At 44.4% G+C, this 18,490-nt stretch overlaps 1 protein-coding gene across 2 annotated transcripts in view; it reads right to left on the bottom strand.

Annotated features, from left to right (window-relative positions):
- Positions 1 to 18,490, bottom strand: part of EFR3A (EFR3 homolog A) — a 66,089-nt gene that overhangs the window by 17,844 nt on the left and 29,755 nt on the right. For both annotated transcript variants that reach the window (XM_045861039.1, XM_045861040.1), the window contains 13 exons: positions 16,172 to 16,321; positions 15,417 to 15,554; positions 14,738 to 14,816; positions 13,527 to 13,662; positions 11,808 to 11,975; positions 7,402 to 7,516; positions 6,425 to 6,476; positions 4,526 to 4,698; positions 4,030 to 4,105; positions 3,131 to 3,292; positions 2,387 to 2,518; positions 1,243 to 1,310; positions 217 to 344 (listed from right to left, as the gene is read on the bottom strand). In XM_045861039.1, the coding sequence (XP_045716995.1) occupies positions 217 to 344; positions 1,243 to 1,310; positions 2,387 to 2,518; positions 3,131 to 3,292; positions 4,030 to 4,105; positions 4,526 to 4,698; positions 6,425 to 6,476; positions 7,402 to 7,516; positions 11,808 to 11,975; positions 13,527 to 13,662; positions 14,738 to 14,816; positions 15,417 to 15,554; positions 16,172 to 16,321 (1,577 nt within the window). The remainder of the gene's footprint in view (positions 1 to 216; positions 345 to 1,242; positions 1,311 to 2,386; positions 2,519 to 3,130; positions 3,293 to 4,029; positions 4,106 to 4,525; positions 4,699 to 6,424; positions 6,477 to 7,401; positions 7,517 to 11,807; positions 11,976 to 13,526; positions 13,663 to 14,737; positions 14,817 to 15,416; positions 15,555 to 16,171; positions 16,322 to 18,490) is intronic.

Genomic DNA, 18,490 nt, shown 5'->3' with positions numbered 1-18,490 from the left:
ACTGTTTCGTGTGCTCACAACTGCAACCCACTTCTGCCCACTCCTGCACGTGTCTGTAGAGACTCACGGACAGGTTACAGGGAGGAAACTTGAAAACACAAGGAAGCCCCCCCACCCCTTCGGCAGTTGACAACGCACACGCTCACGGTCCCCTGCGGACGGGGCGTGGGGCAGTGAGCTCGGCCACCGCGGGAACCAGCCGCACCAGCCCCTCACCTGTGACCTGCGGCACGTAGGGCACCGACAGCCTCTCCACGCTGTAGCCGCTGCCCCCGAGGGACTCTGCGATCTTGTTGGTGAGGAAGTACAGACTTTTGTCGTGCTTCTCCAGGGATTTGGGGAGCCTGTCGGGTTGGCCAGACAAGAGCCCGTCAGTGTTATGTAAACTGCGGAGCGAAAACGAGTCAACACGCAAACACTGGAAGTCAGAGCCTCAGTGCGACGGATATAAACCGCGGGCAGTGACGACAGGGTACTGCAGGGGACGGTCCGGCTGTTTACAGCACAAGGACCGGTCCCTCCTCAGGGACACCCCTCGGCTGCGGCTGCCTCCCCAGCACCGTCCGGGCGGCGCGGGCGGCCTCACGCGCTGGTCAGTAGGCGTTCCCACGAGAAACGACCAAGAGGACTAAATCCAGCCTCCCCCGTCGGGCTAACCAAAACTCTACCGCGAGGAGAAGCCACACTGAAGTTTACCGACAGTTCATGAAAACACCTGTCAGCTAGCCGAGTGGCAGGAAGCACTTGCCCAGCCACGTGAACTTCCCTTTTCCTCTGAAATGCCCTGGTTTGCTCTCACGCTGATGCTTTCAATGTTAAACCACTTTACAGCCCAAAAGTGTGAAGAATATACTGTTCTTTTTTTTTTCTTGGTTTGGAGAGCAAGAAAGAATGCAGGGTATAAATTATTAATTTTCCTTAATACATTCTTTCTCCCACAATTTTATGAGTATTGTTATCTCAATACTCATATTCCAAGTTTTGAACAGGATATTACATTCCCTTAAAGGAATGTTCATTTATATGAGAACATGCTACATTTAAGAGATATATCTCCATATTAAAAAGATAAATTTTTTATCAAAGATTGATCTATGTACGCCTAAGCCTATATTCATCATGTACAAGAACTTCATAGCGAGAAAGAACTGAGATGAATTAAATGACAGAAACACAGAACATGATTATTACAAAACACCAGAAAATTATTCCCCCTTCTTCAAATGTAAGGAAGTAACATACATGCACTTATCTCTGAAAATGTGCTCTGGCAGAAAGTAAGGGGCTTCCATAGTTCGAATTTCAATAACCTGAAATATATCCAAAAACAAAACAGAAAAATCAAAAACCTCACTTTCAGGAGCTTGCCATGAAAATGTGGAAAACTGAAAAAGCAGAAATGAAAAGTAAACGTTTATAAGAAATACTACCACTTTATTTTGGAATTTAAATTACATTTATAGCTCAAACCAGAGTTCATTTTGGTTTACATTTATTATTTTCAAAATTCATCAGATAACAACATCGTGCAGGGATCATGTAGTAGAAAACAGTAATACGCTGCATCCGGTCAGACCTGCCACGCAGGGAAAAGAACCCACTTTCTCAGCGGCCACTGTTCTGGAAACCCCTTCAGGAAGAGCCAGGCCCTCGCCACGCCCCCCGTGCTCCCGCTGCAGCCCGTGCGGAGGGCTCAGTGCGCGGGGCAGTCTGGCTCCTCTGCTCAACCGTGAGCCCCCGCAGGGCGCACCCCGCTCTCCCAGTATTTCTGTCTCCTCCAGCGGGCACCGCACATTCACCCAAACGCCTGACTAGTGCACGGATGAGTTCTCTTTCTGCAAACGCCCCGAAGTCCGACATTTTAGCCAGGACTAGGAGATGCGCTTCCAGGCCCATAAACTGAGGTTCTGTAAAATGCTATTAAGTCATGCGAGTAATTATTTAATGAGTTGCTGCTGAAAAAAACTAATATAGTTTAATGACAAAGAACAAATCTCTCAGAGGCACATTAATTATTCAACTTTTGAGATGTGGCTCAAGCACATTGGTTTAAAATAACAAAAATAGTATAATTTAAGAAAATTTAGATACTAAGATTCACAACTGTTTAAAAGAAAAAACTTATCTAAGAAATCACACGAAGTAGTCTAGAGGCAAACCAAGTATTCTATTCAACCACTACACAGAAAATTCTACCACCACAACAGGCATCAAGGAAAGTATAAAAATTGCCTGTAGTTTTAACTGTAGTTTCAATTTAGCCACTGTGTATTTTTACAGAATCATCTTAATCTGATACACAAGTATGAAAACTAAAACTAATCATCACGGAAAGAGAATCAGGCATCTCGTACAAAGGTCAGGCCGGACCATCTAGGCACCTCACCTTGGACACATGCTGGCAGAAAGCGGGCACGGCGATCATCTGGCTCACAAAGTTGAGGTACGCGGCGACCAGCGCCATGATCCCGCAGCGGTGGAACATGGGCAGGCTGTCCTCGTTGATGATCGCGCTGTCCTGCAGCAGAACAGGCACAGCACAGGGTCTCAGGCTCTGCTAGCGTCCCCTCCGCCTGCTCTGAAAGACTGCAGGTGCTCTGGGGTGCTAACAAAGCAATGCCATCTTACCAGAAGTTATTTGTTTTTCTAATTCTGAGAGAAAATGAATGCCCATTTACAGGAGAGTAAAACCTCTCAAATAGCGTTTTGTAAGAAAAAAAGGACATATACATTAAATATATATGCTAATATATCACTCGGACATACACATATTATACACATTCTCCTCACCTACTGCCCTTTAACTATACAACACCTAAGGTCCCACCAAACAACACACAGATATGACTTAGCGACCACCTCCCCACTGAACCCCAAGTATGAGCACAGGAGCCGTGTTGTCCCCCACTTTCCTGGGGCCTTGAATAATGTTTAACACAGTCAAATGCTCACTTGACATTTGTTAAAAAAATTAAATGACTATGATCCTTTTCTTGAGTATTTTAGATTTAAAATAGACACACCCCTTTAAAAATGCACGTGCTTGGGTAAAGGCAACAGCGCTTTAACGATGGTGCCCACTTCGTTGGAAGCAGAATGTTTCCTTCAACGAAGGGCTACGAAAGCATACCTGCAGAGCAATGGCTAAGCGAATGAGATCAATAACCACTTCTTCATTGGCCAATTCGATAGTTATAAGAGCAAGAGAAGTATAAAGTAACTCATAGTTTTTCTGAACATTGTCTTCCTCTTTACAGCCCAAATATATGTGTCGGTATAGCTGTTGCCCGTTCTGAAAAGGGGAGTGACAGAGGAAAAAGGTAAGTTTGCTTAGAAGGTAGTAAAGGCAGATTTCACATGCATACAACCACCCACAAAGTGGCTATTTTATTACCACGGAAGGAAGATTTAAACCGCTAATTAGGTCTAACTGTGTTCCCATCATTGACGTCTACATACACATATACTAGCACAATACTAGCACACTCCCACAAACTGACAGTAGCGTAGAAGACGAAGCCTTCAATGAAAACGGCAAGGAGGAAATGGCTCTCATGTCAACAATGAAAGTGTTTTTAGCGATAATCTGCAAAGACAGGAGCAAACTGCAGACTGGCATGAGAAGCAATCCGAACGGACGACAGAGTCGCGGCAGTCCCGGCGATGGTGGAGGACACGTGGCGGAGGGCACTGTGCTCAGGTGTTCTCACCTGTGGGTGGCTAGGACCCACCCGGGACCCACCCAGGACCCACCCGGGACCCGGCCAGGACTCGGCCGGGAGGGGTTCTGTAGTTTCTGCCACACACCGGCACGCAGCCCCCAGAGGGAGGTCCGCAGCCAGTACACAGGGGAGAGGCTGCGGAAACTTCCCAGGGTTGCACAGAGGTTCCCCCTAACCCAAACCAGTCCAGGTAACTATACTAACACAGTGCGGCTTCATTTCAAGGCCCTAGAGCGATATAAAACTACCTAACAATTCAAACGGCTTTAACTGGTAGCATGCAGTATTTTTCAGGAGACAGCCTTACCTTTTTCATAAAACTTGTGTCTTGTCTACAAATTTTTTCTCTTTTGATCTTCAGGTCAGCTACATCAGGTATTATTCTAGAGGTAATCAATATATCATTTTTAACCAATAGCACATTTAGTTATAATATCATGTCTTATGAGGCAAATCAATAGCTACACTTAGGAGTCTGAGTTGCATTAACACTCATTTCAATGAGCATGTTACTCAGCCCTTATGTAATGACACCACTGAATTAGCAAGTTTAATTAAGAATTTTATAAAGTAATCTTGACTCCTAATGCCATTTCTAAGTTTAAAACAAAACTGACATAAAGTTCATGTAACTAGAGACCACTAGTAGTTGAAATTTCTGAAAAGATCTCCAAACATTGCTGTCTTAAACTATATTAATAATTAAATTGGGTTCAGAAAACCTACAGATCACAACACTCAGCTACACGAATGTCGAAGCTGAAAAACATCACCATCAAGCCTGTTTCAGGATGGTGCAATACCTGATCCCTCGAAGCTTCGCCCTGTTGTCATGGCGATCCATGAGGTTGTGCATCACTTCCAAGACCAACTGTCTCAGCTCGTAGTCTTCCATGAGGGATGCTGACAACAGAGGGTCCAGAAAGGACCCAGGCAGCGCGGTGACAATCGTCTTGGCTTTGTAGCCAGAGGTGACCTGATCATAGGGAGCAAAGTCACAGAATCAAACAAAAACCTTTGGCATGAGTCTTCCTTTGGTCAGATTCTCAAACTGTTTATAATAATCACAAACTAAGGAGAACAAGTATGGACATAAGCTTGAAGAAAAAGCAAAAAAGAATTTTGTAAGATGATGAGGACTTTACTGAGTTTACAAATAATCATTCGGAAAGAGGTAAACTTAGTAACAAGTCACAACTCCCGTGTGCCAGCCACACATCCAGCACTACACATGCATCAACTGCGTCCTCGTCACGTCCCCGAGAGGTGGGCGCACGCGCACCCCCACTTGACACGAGAAAACTGAGGGCTGGGGGTTAGGCGCACATGGGACAGGCAGTCAGCACTGAATGGACATTAAGGGAATTACGTAGCAAGTGGTACAAGTAAGAGCTGAGAATGTTTCCTTTAAATTTGTAAACTACTCTTTTATTTTAAATGAAGCAGTTTGGGTTCATAGGAATCCATTTTCAGTTTGGAAAGCTGTACTTTCAGGTATTTGATTTGACATTTCGGGGTGACTGCTGTATTTAAAGCTTTTCAAGAGCATGTACTTGGACACTGTTAACCATCCTACCCACACCCCGCAGACCTGCGCGCAGCTGACGAGGTGGTGCAGGGGGTTCCGCCAAGATGACCGACTCGGGGAATTTGTTTAATAAACACTTGGGGCCGGATGAAATTTCAGTCGGTAATTTCAATTCATATTTACATGTGCAAGCACATTCGGAACATCTAATGTTTATATTGCACGTGTATCACAGGGTGGAGGTGACCTTACAGGTGAGTGAGGAAATCTGTGGGACAATTGCTACCCACCTAAAAAATAAAATTACATGGATGTCTCATACCACATATAAAAGTAATCTTCAGATGGAAGTTCTAGATATAGAAAGCCACCTTTTAAAAACTTTTGGAAGGAAATATAAACAAACGTGTTTACATCATCAGAAGAGGCACGGAGTCTTAAACAGGACACAAATAAGAAAGAAGGAAGCACACAGGGAGGGACTGATATGTCTGGCCATATCGGAATTTAAAATTTAAATTATGTGTTTTCACACTTCTCCTTGGTATGAAATATTTCTTTTACGAACTGCACCACGTCTAGTGGAGACGCTGAGAGCACCCCCTGGAAGCGCTGACTGGAAAAGGACACGCCCCGGGCGCCCGCCCCTGCGCGGCTTGGGCGCTGTGCGGGGTGGGGCTGGACCAAAGGTGGACACGCTCACGGTGGAATACACGCAGAGCCTCACACCTGAGGGGTGCCTGTCCTTCTCCGCTACTTGTAGCTGAGTTATTTTCCAAACAACAATTATTTGGCCAGTATGTGAAAGAATAACATGATATTTAGATAGAGCACTGCATTTCAAGTCCAAGTTTTGTTCTTTAGCTCCGGGACCCCGGTGAACCTCCTCCACTGCTGGCCGGGGCATCTTCATCTCTAAAATGGCAATACTTCCTGGTGTGTTTCATCATTGTAAATGTCAAATGCGGTGATAGGAGAGGTCGGGAAAATAGCAAAAGTATAGTAAAATAAGATAAAATTAAAGCATAATACTTAATTACGTCAACCATGGAAAACAAGTAACCATCAATAGCAGGCTATATAAGAAAAGGAAGTTAATAACGTGCAACTGTTCTTTTAACCTCTTCAGTGATTAAAGGGTAAGTGTGCTCGTCGCCTGTCGGAAATGTCTTACCATAAGGAGAGACCTCAGCAGCATGATCTGAATCCTCCTGGTCCCCAAGTCCCTAGAACACACAGCACACTAGCATTACCTATCGACAGTAATGAACAGTCACGTCACTTCACTTACTTATTCGTTACTGATTCTAAGACTCTATTCATACTGGCTAAGTAGATTTTACTTTAATAATAGCAGCTAAGTTGTGGTTCACTTTATAGTCTAAATTTCATATGAATTAAAGAGTTATATGTAAAAAAATCAAATTCAAACAAAAAAATGAAAAGTTACCGGCTCTCAAAGGAGAGACCTGTGCATGGATGACATGAAAATTAAACCATGTGAGTACACAACACAACAACATGAATTAAGTTGAGGCTACACTCACTGTAAATATAACTGACTAACACATCTAATAGGTAAAAACTGATGATTCAAAATCAATTAACAAGTGGAAGTGGGTTATCTAATTAACGGTCAAAGAAATATAAATCAAGTAAGACTACTCTTTCATTACTAAAGTAGCAAACAACACAGAAATACGCACGAGCTAACGCTTAGGCACACTGTGAAGTCAAGTCCAATCCACAGAATGAGCGGGCCCAAGCATGTGATCCCGAAATCACTTTCAGTTCTAGAACTCCGGAAATAAGTCAATATTCCCACCACACTTATGTTAATTATTAATTTTTTACAGGAAACTTGAAGCTTTATCCTAAATACATACGTATATAGACAATGTCCAGGCTAAACAAACTTTCCGCCTGGTCAGTATAAGAAAATGAGAGAATTTATGTCATACTGAAAACTGACTCCAAAAGCTGACTGAATTCCGTAGCGAGCCAGTACCATAAAAATACTACTTTCCATAGGATTTTTATTTCTAGTGATTAAAAAAAATACATTTTCCAGGTTTCTTTAAAAGGAAGTCAAACCACCACTATTCAGCTGAAACTCATGGTCTGGAACGCAGGGCGACCACACGCACGCACCCGAGCTGCCCGACGTCCAGGGTGTGGGTGGACGCCCCAAACACCGGCACTTTCCCCATGATGAACATCATGATTTCCGAGCGCTGGTAGTCTGGCAGGTTGCTGCCAAAAAACCCTACGAAAAGTTGAGATACATTTTACAAATTAAAACATTTATGTTTCCATATAGTAAAAAATTGTATTTTTAACCAAAGCTTTCACTATGTAGTAAAACCAGTGTCTTTGAACTCCAATGACATTATAATTTAACGTAACTAAAGTCATTTAATCGTATACCATATGAGAATTATGTAATGGATTAAAACAAAATAAATGTCTAAAAGTTTTTTGCTTATAGTTAACAGCGGCACACCACCATCAATTTGAGTTGGAGTTTTAGAAAAAGGAAAAAACCTTTTGGCAGTATTTCTGACGAAACTCTTGCTTATATACTGTGAACCTAGGTTCTTATTTCGGTAAAGAAGTCAATAATTAGGTCACTACTTTGGTTTCCTAGGAATGTTTAAAAAGTCATTATCACAGCCCGAGATCACAGTTTAACCCTGGGAGTTATCCCAACATAGACAATTCAGCTGGTATTAAGAAATAATAACTTGTTTACTTGTCATTTTTCTCATGCATTCTTGGGTTTTGTGGATATTTTAATTTGCCTGCCATAGCTTTTAAATATTTACTTTCTGGTCATAAAAGACTTACAACATTAAATTGACATTTACTCAAACTTCAGACTTTGTTGTTTCTTTGAAAGATCCGAACAGATATCAAATCATGGCTGTTTTTGTTCACATCTTAGAGTATAACAATCATTACAGAAAACTTCTGATTTATAATATTTCTCCAAGAGTAAGTTCCTCTTCAGCTTCTATTATTAGAGTTAATAATCTACTGACACAAACGCGAATTATTCTCCTCATGATTTTGATTGGACATGAGGTCAAAAATAATATCCCACTGGTTAAAAATAATTTCCCATTACCATATACTTTAGCAATAAAAAAACCTCATCTTCTTACTAGTACTCAATCTGCATAAAATATTCTAGCTAATGCTTACAGAGCACACATCTCTGGGGTAACAGTCCACTTCGTATCTGGACCTCACAACAACCCTCTGAGACTAGGCACTGTTACCAGTCTCAGCTTCCTCTCGTGGAAGTGAGGGTGACGGAGGGCAAGACCTCACGCAGGGAACTAACATTATGGCCCGAGATGAGGGTGACTACTCGTTTCCAAAGCCCACGCCATTACTACTCTCTGCTTCCTCCTTATAAGGTGCTTTTACCTTTCCAAGGACCCAGTTAGAAATCCTCCTAATCCCCATACAAAACTGGACACTGATCTTCCGTTCCAAGCAAGTCTGTCCTTCCCACAAGGACATGAAGTCCCCAACACGACCAACTCTGAGGACGGTCCTGAAAGTCACTCATTCTCTGTACGCATTGTTTGTACTGGAACTTCTTAACTAAAAATGCTAATGATCCACCCCCCACACACAAAAACAAAACAAACAAAAACCCCAGCAAGGAGCTATGTGTTCCGTTATTTTAAGAGAAAGAACCTGGCCAACAGCTCCATAACGTGAAGGGCAAAAGCTACAGCCACCCTGCTCCACAGCCCACCAACAGAAATACCCATCTGATCTGGTAACTGCCAGATACTGAGAACTTCTCCAAGAAAATATTGAGAAAATCAGCAGTGTGATTTAAATAAAAATCTTACTCTGTACTACACTGAATTTCTTCTCGGTCATGTTTTAATTTTCACATGTTATTTCTAAACGTGTTATGTCACAGAAATATTGCTTGAGTCTGCTGTATATATGTTTTATAATAAGGTACTTGAGACACAATAAATTAAACCTTCTAAAGTAGAATAGTAACACTGCACTAATTAAAAGTCACAAAAACAATTTATACTAACTGCATTAAAACATGATGAAATGATTTGATATACCATATTAAAATATCACTGAAAATCCATAAGGAATGCAACTAAATTTAAGAGTCATGCCCTGGCTGGGTAGCTCAGTAGGTTAGAGCATTGCCCCAATACCCCAAGGTTGCAGGTTCGATCCCCAGTCAGGGCACATACAAGCAGCAACCAATGAATGCATAAATAAGCGGAACAACAAATGAATGTTTCTCTCTCTCTCAAATTAAAAAAGAAAAATTAAGAGTCACCTTAAAAGTTAGGTTTACCATACACTGATACTAACTGTTGTAAGCAATAACTAGGGTGTCTTGCTTTATTGAGACTCCATGGTAATACTGAACTCTATCACGGTTTCCTTTTCAGTCACTCCAAAACCCTAACCACTTCCTATCTGTGTGAATAAGGCACACGTGGATGTCCGTTGTCATGAGGACAATTCCTATGCACCCGCCGAGGCTGTGACGAGGTGAAACAGAGGTACCGCACCAACCAAGCGCCTCCACGAGGCGACAGCCCTGTGCGTCAGGAAGCCTGGCCGGGGGCCGGGTGTGCCACACACACTCAATAAACAGCTGTGGGACGCACAGTGCACGTATGCATATTCATGGAGCGTTAGAAATACGAGGACGAAGACAAACCTTGTATTATATGTTCCAAAGGACTACTATAAATAAGGAGCTCACAGGTCAGAAAATTACCCAGATAAAGGTATGAGCTGAGCACCAGAATAAATTGATATATGACTCTATTATTAGAGAAACTATTGGTAACCATTAGAAATTAGGCACCAAACCCCAGGAAGACAACTTAATTTTGAAGTCATCACAGCAACCACATAGTTACATTGAAGTACGATCTGGATATAGTACAGGCAGGCTGGGAGGGCAGGGTCAGAGCAGGAAAAGGGTTTGCCTGCTTCAGTTTGCGTTTGTGTCCAGCCAGAGCGTTGCATTTCCCAAAAACACTCATGGCGTGTCATTTAAGGAAGCTCTTTACCTTCTCACCCTATATATTTTGATCACTGGGTTAAAAAATAAAAGGCCCATGACACTGAAGCACAGGGGGTCCGCCCCCAGGTCCCGGTCTCCGACACCACCCCCAGTGACAAGAGCCCCCGCCCCCGGAGGAAGGCCTGGCTCCAGGCGGGGCAGGAAGCAGGAAGCGAGCCGGGACAGCTTGCACGCGTGAGGCTCTGCTCGAAAGAAAGGACGGGGGTGCGTGTTACAGAGACACAGGAGACGCTTGCAGGGCCTCCCGCTGGCCGTGGCTGGGACAACCTGAGCACCAGAGGCAGTAAGTATACAATGAACTATGAAGCATGGAAACATGAACCCATGAGCTCACCCAGGAACGACGGATGAATGCATGGGCCCTACACCCACACAGAGAGGAAAGGGCCCTGCTTACAGCAGAGACTGGGTGCCGCCTGACAGCGAGGGAGGGAGGGAGTGCGGAGTCTGAAAACCGTAATTCTGCCCTCATCCAGGGAAAGACGGGTTTGGGCAAAAATTACGAACGGTTGCTAAATCTAAAGGAAGTCTGGATGAAGAGCAGAATTATCTGCCTGCTCTAAAAGGACCTTCTCAGAGATGGCTTACTATTTACAGAGGGGAAAATGGATACCATCCAGCCGAGAAACAGCACGGCACTCTGAGTGACCAGAATTAAGGTCGCCGACGAGGAGCAAATGCCCCGCATGAGGCTCCTCTCCGCGGGACCCTCCGAGAAGAACATCATCCAGCCAGGAACGTGTAACCTGAATCTAATCTCGCGGGAACTCCGGACTAACCCAAATGAGGAAACTAAAAAAGGGGTGGCTTAAAATAATGCCCATATCATAATGGAATGCTCCAGACTAAAGGAACTGAAGAACTATTACAGCTAAATGCAACATACCATCCTAGACTGGACCCGAGACCTACAGTAACACAACCATGCTACACAGGGCATTATTAGGTCAAATGAAAAAAAATATAAAGAAATTAGATTACAGAACTGTATCAGTGTTAAATTTCCCCTTGTTGATAACTATAGTCCGGTTATGTAGGAAAATGTCTTTGTCTTTAGGAAAAGTTCTCTGTGGGACAGAGCCATGATGATTTTCCCTCACTGTTCAGTGATTCGTGGAAAAAAATGCCCATGTATGAATGTACGTGTGTGTGCTCTATCTCTGTGTGTATGTGTACTTATATGAGCGCATATATGTAGATACAGACAGACATGCACACACAGAGAAATGGAAAGACACAGAGAGAGAGTAAACGCTTACATAAATGGCATAAAATATCAATAGATGAATCTGGGTGAAGGGTATACAGTGTCCTATTCTTAGGTTTATTTTCTAAATACAGACTTTCAGGAGCTGAAGCTGTAGTTCACCTCTGGCAGAGGCACTACAGACTCAAGTGCCTCCTGTGAGAGTGTTTTTAACCAGTGTGACACACGGAATGGTTCGGAGAGGTGGCACGCACTCACCTATGGTCTGGATGATAGCATTCTGCACAATCTTCTCTTCGTTGTCTTTGGAGCCCGTGTTTAGGCCGGCACTGCCCACGGACCCCTCCTGCAGGTCACTGGCTTCCAGCTCCACGCTGAGGCGCAGGTGCTTCAGCAGGGTGTTGAACACCTCCAGCACCGTGGGCCCTGTAAGCGGGCACCGAGGTGAGCGGACCCGCGCTCCCACCATTACCTGCCCCACACCAGGGCTCGGACTCCGCAACGGAGACGCTGGCGAGGCTCTAAGTGGCTGGAAAGCCTTACTGATTCACGAACAAACTGATACATTAAAGGTAAAGGGGAAATACCTCCCAGCTACTCCAGCACACGTTTCCTGGCATCTCTATGCAGCCCACTGTTTGAGTCTCGGTCTGACCCACACAAAATGTGCACATGCCTATGAAGATGACCAAATGCTCTCCGCCTATCTGAGTTTGTCCGCTCAAAATAATGCGTGTGAGGACGACGTTTAACCTGACTATTGGGTCAGAATCCATGAAATTATGATCATATAGCTCGTTGTAGCACAGGAAATTTATTTTGCACCTTCTGACGCTGAAGAAGGAAGAATTTACCTCAATCTTCAGACAGACAGGCCCCTTTAAACAGTCTGTGGAATGTTCAGAGCCTAGGACATGGAATCTCACCCAGAACAGACATCAGTTAAGTGTGATGGTTCAATTTATTGTCTGTACTTCATTTCGTATTTCAAATTAAATAACTTTCCGGTGGTATGACCTGCTTCCAGCTCTTTAAGTAACAAGACAGGTGGTGAAAAGTCTGTATCCCAAATGCCTACTCTTACTTGACATTGAATGAACACGAGTATAGGTCAGTAAAACATTTCCATTTTAATTCCGAAGTAAAAAACTATAACCAGAATCGCCCCCCAACGTCAGTAGTATTGTTAAGGACCCTTTCACTCTTATGATCACGTGCAGGTGAAAAGCCACGGTCCCTCGCCTGTCTGTCCCTTTCCTTACCCCGACCGCCAGTCAGTTACCTGATCTTGTTGATTTCACCTTCTGTCGCTGCCATCCAGTGCCAAGTCCCCTCCCCAACACCTACCGCGACGACACCCACCTGCTACTTCCGACGTGCCCTACACTTTGCAGCCAGACGAATCACCCTCCAGCATTTACCTGTAACGTCTGATAAAGACTACAGGAAATCTTTGGAGAGTACCATCGACTGGAGGATCAGCTCCACGGTCGGCCACGGCCTGAACCTCTCTGACTTCCTCCGCCCGTCACCAACAGCGCAGCCTAACAGGCTACACAAAACACGCTGCTCTTGCTAACCCACTTTCCCTCCCTGCTCTGAGCCGGGTTTCTTGTGTGTGATCAACTTCTGCCTTTCATTGAAGTATTAGGTGGAGTTGTTTAACTCCGAGTAAGTGACAAGTTTCTCACATCTGTATCCTCCCAAATCTTTAGCATGTAATTGGTACCCACAAATCTTTAAAAGAAAAGAGACGGGAGGGAAGGAGAGATCGGTTTGAAGGAAAATGCTGAACTGTACACAAAGAACTCTGAGGATTAGCATACGCGCCCAAAGTTTCAACACAAATGACAGCACTTTTAGAGACGTTAGGACCATTTCCCAGGAGTTTCCGTCCACTGGGCAGCCACCGGAAACCGTTCTGCAGCAGACTGAGGCGGCAACGTGCTGCTGGTTTCCTTCCCTGCCGGCACTCACCTATGGAGCCTTTAGCAGCGATGGCGACAGCCTCCAACAGAACCTGAATAATACCGGCGCGAACCCGGGGCGGGTCTTTCTTGCGAGCATCGAGGTGCCCCAGAATCTCCTGGATCACGTGGTGAGAATACTGAGCCTGGCAGAGACAAAACAATGCAGAGACGGGTGAGAGTCACATGCATCCAGCAGAGCCCGTAAGAATGCGCGACCGCAGACACTGAGATCCGATTACGGGAGATGGGAATTACGTTATGGAACCGTACGTAGCCATTAGAAATCATTCTTGTTAAGAATAAATGTGAATACTAGAAAGTATTTATGATACCCTGAGTGAAAAAAATTTGCAAAATACTGTCGAGGGTTCGATAAAGTCTGGAGGAGTTCATACATGCAATACAGCATACTAAATACTCAATAAATGGTAGTTACTATTATCAGATCTATGCTGCTAAAAGAAATATCAATTCCAATACCAGTTTATCAGTGAAATATAAATACACAGTAACTGCAAGCCCTGACTAGCGTAGCTCAGTGGATTGAGCACGGGCTGCGAACCAAAGTGTCGCAGGTTCGATTCCCAGTTAGGGTACATGCCTGGGTTGCAGGCCACAACCCCCAGCAACCGCACATTGATGTTTCTCTCTCTCTCTTTTTCCCTCCTTTCCCTCTCTAAAAATAAATAAATAAAATCTTAAGAAAAAAAATTTAAAAAATAAATACACAGTAATTGCATTAAATAAATGTGCAATAACAGCACCATCATAAAATCATTTCATCCTTGTTATTAAATATCTTTCCATCTTGGCAAATAAAAACAATTAAGTGGTAAATAAAAATAAATGAGAGAAGTCAATTAAGAACATGTTTTATATGCTATAGCAGCGACTATCAACTTTTTTCATCTCAGAGCACACATAAATTACTAAAATTCTGCAGCACACCAAAAAATATACTTTTTGCCAATCTGACAAAACAATGTAGGTATGGTTTTGATTCGTTCACACGGCCATTGTGCTGGCCGCTGTCATTCTCCGATCTGACCCTCTAGGGGAAAGGGGGTCAGTGCCCCTCACCGAGCAGCCGGGTGCTGCGCGCTGTGAAAGCTCCCGCGGCACATCGGCGCGCCGTGCCGCACGGGCAGACACCCGCTGCCCTGCAGTCTATCACATCTTGGGTGTTACGCTTATCAATACAGAGCCAAAATTACTTACCTGAATGGAATACATTATAATTTTAAAGCAGTGAACCGCAAACTCATTAGGATCCCATAGTTTGTGATGATCTAAATGCCTGTAATTAAACAATGAGAAAATTACTTCAATCATTCCTTACTTGTATTACAATTTTTCCCCCTAGAACTCTCGACAATATGCAAAGCTTTGAGATCAAGGTTGTCTAAAAGAAAGTCAATGTTTCAATTCCGGAAATATGATACATATTTCCCCCAATTGCCAGATTCTTTCATAAAACACCACCAGAGAGTGGTGATGTTTTATGAAAAGACCAGACTACACACTGTGTAAGACTTTTAAATACCTACATAACCTGGTAAGAAAGAAAAGCTGCTCACGTTGAACCCCACAAAAAAGCAAGCATCTGCAAAGTCAAGTACACACTGAAGCAGCAGCTATCCCAGGCAGCGTAAATACATTTGAAATACAGTAACACATATTTCAAGGTCTGTGTGTAGGAGCTCAGGGTACATGATGCGCCTGGCCAGCCAGACCAGTGCCAAGACACGCGTGTCTGACTCGGTCCTGCACTGCCCCACGAGGCCGCACGGCTCCATGATCGGCTCCCTCTTACAAGACAGGGCACTGCCCTCTGTGAGCGAGCAACACAACTGACGATGCGCAGTCGCAAACAGCCACGAACACGCCAGCTACTCACGCAAACACCGGTCTGACGGCGTTATTCATGTTCCCGAAGGTCGCGCGGCCCAGCAGCTCGCGGAAACAGTTCTCAGCCAGCACAGCGGGATTCTCCTCCTTGTCTGCCGCGGAGGGGGAGGCAGGAGGGCCTATGCGGCTGGGAACGCAGGGAACAGTAAACAGACAGACCGTGGGGGTCCTGGTGCTGGTTCCCACAGCTACACCGAATGCTCATCACTTCCCAGAGACGGTGAAACAACACTTCCCTTTTACCCCAAAGTATCTTACAAAAATGAGCAAGAAATACACAGTTTAACCCTTTCGTTGGAAAACATTATAAAGTAAATAGCTATTATTATTACTACTACTACTATTGTGGTTATTTCTAGCTCCATCAAAAAGCATGCTGGATCTCTAAAGAATAAGTTCAGCTAAAATTTTTATTTCTCACACTTGCAACTTTAAGCAAGTGTGAATATCTTAGTGCCAACACCAATTTGGATGCTCAATGATAAGCAGCGTGTAAAGTACAAAGCTATTCTAAAACAAATAAAACCTTAAGTGTATGAGTAAACATATGTGCCCTCCTAAGCCTAATATGCTCACAAAAGATGAACAATTTTTCAGAAAGGGCACACATTTAAACTCACTCAAATTTATGAGACCCCTTATCTACGGCACACTAAAGACACCAGGTTCTTAGCCCAGTGAGCGAGCACACACCCATTTCTGCACAGGCAACGCCGCCCCAACCCCGAAGCCCTTATCCAGTACCTGTCGACCTCCTCTATCTTCTGCATGTTGAACAGCAGAGACGGCACAATTTTATCCATATGCTGGGGTTCCCAAATTGTAGCCCGAAGTTCATCATTAACTGTTTTGCGAACCACGCCTTGAATACCCCTGATCCCAGCAATTCGAATTCTAGGAAAAAAAAAAAAAGTGAGTCATGAAAAAGTGATTTAAACAAGTCTGCCTGTTTAGCTAAAAGAATGAATCCCAATATTGTTACCTTAAGTTAATAAAGTGAAAATAACACAAGTCTGAGAAATTAAAATTGCAATAATCTCGGACAAAAAGATGAGTCGGCTCCAAAAGAAGGCTTCCTTTCAATACTATCTTTTTAAAATCAGCATTTAAAGTCTAAAAGGACTGTTAAAATATAGTAATATGCAGTCTAAGTATAATTTTTAATAAGAGAATTTAATCAGAAACTCTAGGTTTTCCTTAAGAAAAGGGCAGTGGTTCGGAGTAAGGAGCCAGGTTCTCTCCGTTTCTTGCCTCGGGCTCCGACGCTGAGCGAACGCGGGATGTTGCTCTCTGAACGCCCTCCAGGGCTCGCTCAGCCTCTTCCTCGTCTACTCCCCACAGGTGCCCGCCTCCCTGAGCCCGCCTATAGGGAGACTGGGATGCTGAGCTGGTTCCTTTAAGGGTGTGACACAGGAGAACTAACCAAATGGAGTGCGGATAACCTCAGCCACATAGATACACACACATGTATCTGTGTGTACTGACATAAGTCATCATGCGTATCTGTGATGGACAATTCACCCCACAGTGAGACCGTGCTGCCCCACCCTCCCGCCCCGACCCACAGTCCCAGCTTCTTCCTCAAGCCCTTCCTCACCCCACATGTACATTTACAAGTTCAAGAGTGAAATGTGACTAGGACACAGCATATAAAAGCAGAGGTAAACTGGTAGCCCAGTTGCCCTGAAACACATTCCTTCTGGCCAAGTGTGACTGTTACTTTCTTGTTGCTACTACTGGATGCAGTCACCAGCGAGGGTCCGCTCTGCTTGCCCAGCACCGTCCTCCCACACAGAGCCTGCGGACAGGGTTAGAGAACAGCAGCTGTGGGGGAGGGGACGATCCGCTTTCCAGGCCCTTGGGGAAACGACCCCGCCTTCCGGGGCGGCCGAGGGAGACCAGGAAGGGGCAGCCAGAAAGCGAACTGGGAGACACGCAGACAGATCCTGCCTACTTTGACGTTGTGTCTAGGTGCGCTGCTTTCTAAAACGTTTCAAGGGTGAGAGACCTTCAGCTTCCACAAGCAGCCAAGCCTGATGCTGCTGCTGCACAGGTGTTTGCTTTAGGCACCTGCGGCCGCTCCTTGGGAGAGGACACGGTGGAGCAGACCCGATGACATCAGAACGGTGGCTCGTGCCTCGAGACCCGGGGGCCTACACGGAGCAGGCAGAGGGCGCGGCCCCCCCGGGGGGTGGGGGGGGGCTGCTGCAGCTACGCAGCTGGCGTCCAGTTCAGATCTGGCATCCGGCCTCACCGACTATTCTAGCCACGGCCTCAAAAAACATTCCTGGTTCCCTTATCAGTAAGCTAGACCAACTGTCTTATCTAAAGCACAGGATGTTGTACCGTTTAAATAAGTTAATTCATGTAAAGTGCTTATCCAATAAAGGGTTAAACAAACTGGCGCACAGTAAGCACTCAACAATGAGTCTGCCCATGCTGTTCAGCACGATGATGATGATGATGATGATGATGACAATGATGATTTCCACCCCAGCTGAAGGCTGCTCAGGAAGCAGAGCTTCAGACGGTGATGCACGGCTTTACCCGTGGGAACTGCTTCTCCAAGGCAGATATTTTAAGGAAATCTCACCAGTGATCAGACCCATTCCCCACTTCCTACTGTGCATGCCCCCACCCCCCGAGTCCCGCCTGAAAGGGTTTTGCTAAAATTAAAGGGATTGATACCAAATATCTAAATCGAAAAGGGAAACTAAAAGGAATCTAAATATGCCTGAAGGCAACCAGAAGGACTTTTACTTAAGGCAAAGCAGGAAAAAACAATCAAACCCTCTAAGTACAGTAAAGCATTTCATTTACTCACTTACTTTCCAGTGATTCAAATGAAATGTTGGAATTTTGGAATTCCAAATATCATATAATACTGGAAAGACCAAGATTTAGGAGAAAGTACCACAAGACCTTTCATTTGTGTACCGAAAATTCCAAGTTTCTTTTTGTAAACAATAATGAAAAATGTCACAGGAAAATACCTGTATGTTCAAAAGAACTTCTTTCACCAGGGGGCGCTAAATACCTAAAATAAAACAACTTATGTAATAC

Source organism: Phyllostomus hastatus, unplaced genomic scaffold (genome assembly GCF_019186645.2).
Source record: "Phyllostomus hastatus isolate PE091 unplaced genomic scaffold, TTU_PhHast_1.1 phas_scaffold_21, whole genome shotgun sequence".
Classification (NCBI taxonomy): Eukaryota; Metazoa; Chordata; class Mammalia; order Chiroptera; family Phyllostomidae; genus Phyllostomus; species Phyllostomus hastatus.
The sequence above is the reverse complement of the archived record's forward strand: the minus strand, read 5'-3'. Positions and strand labels throughout refer to the sequence as shown.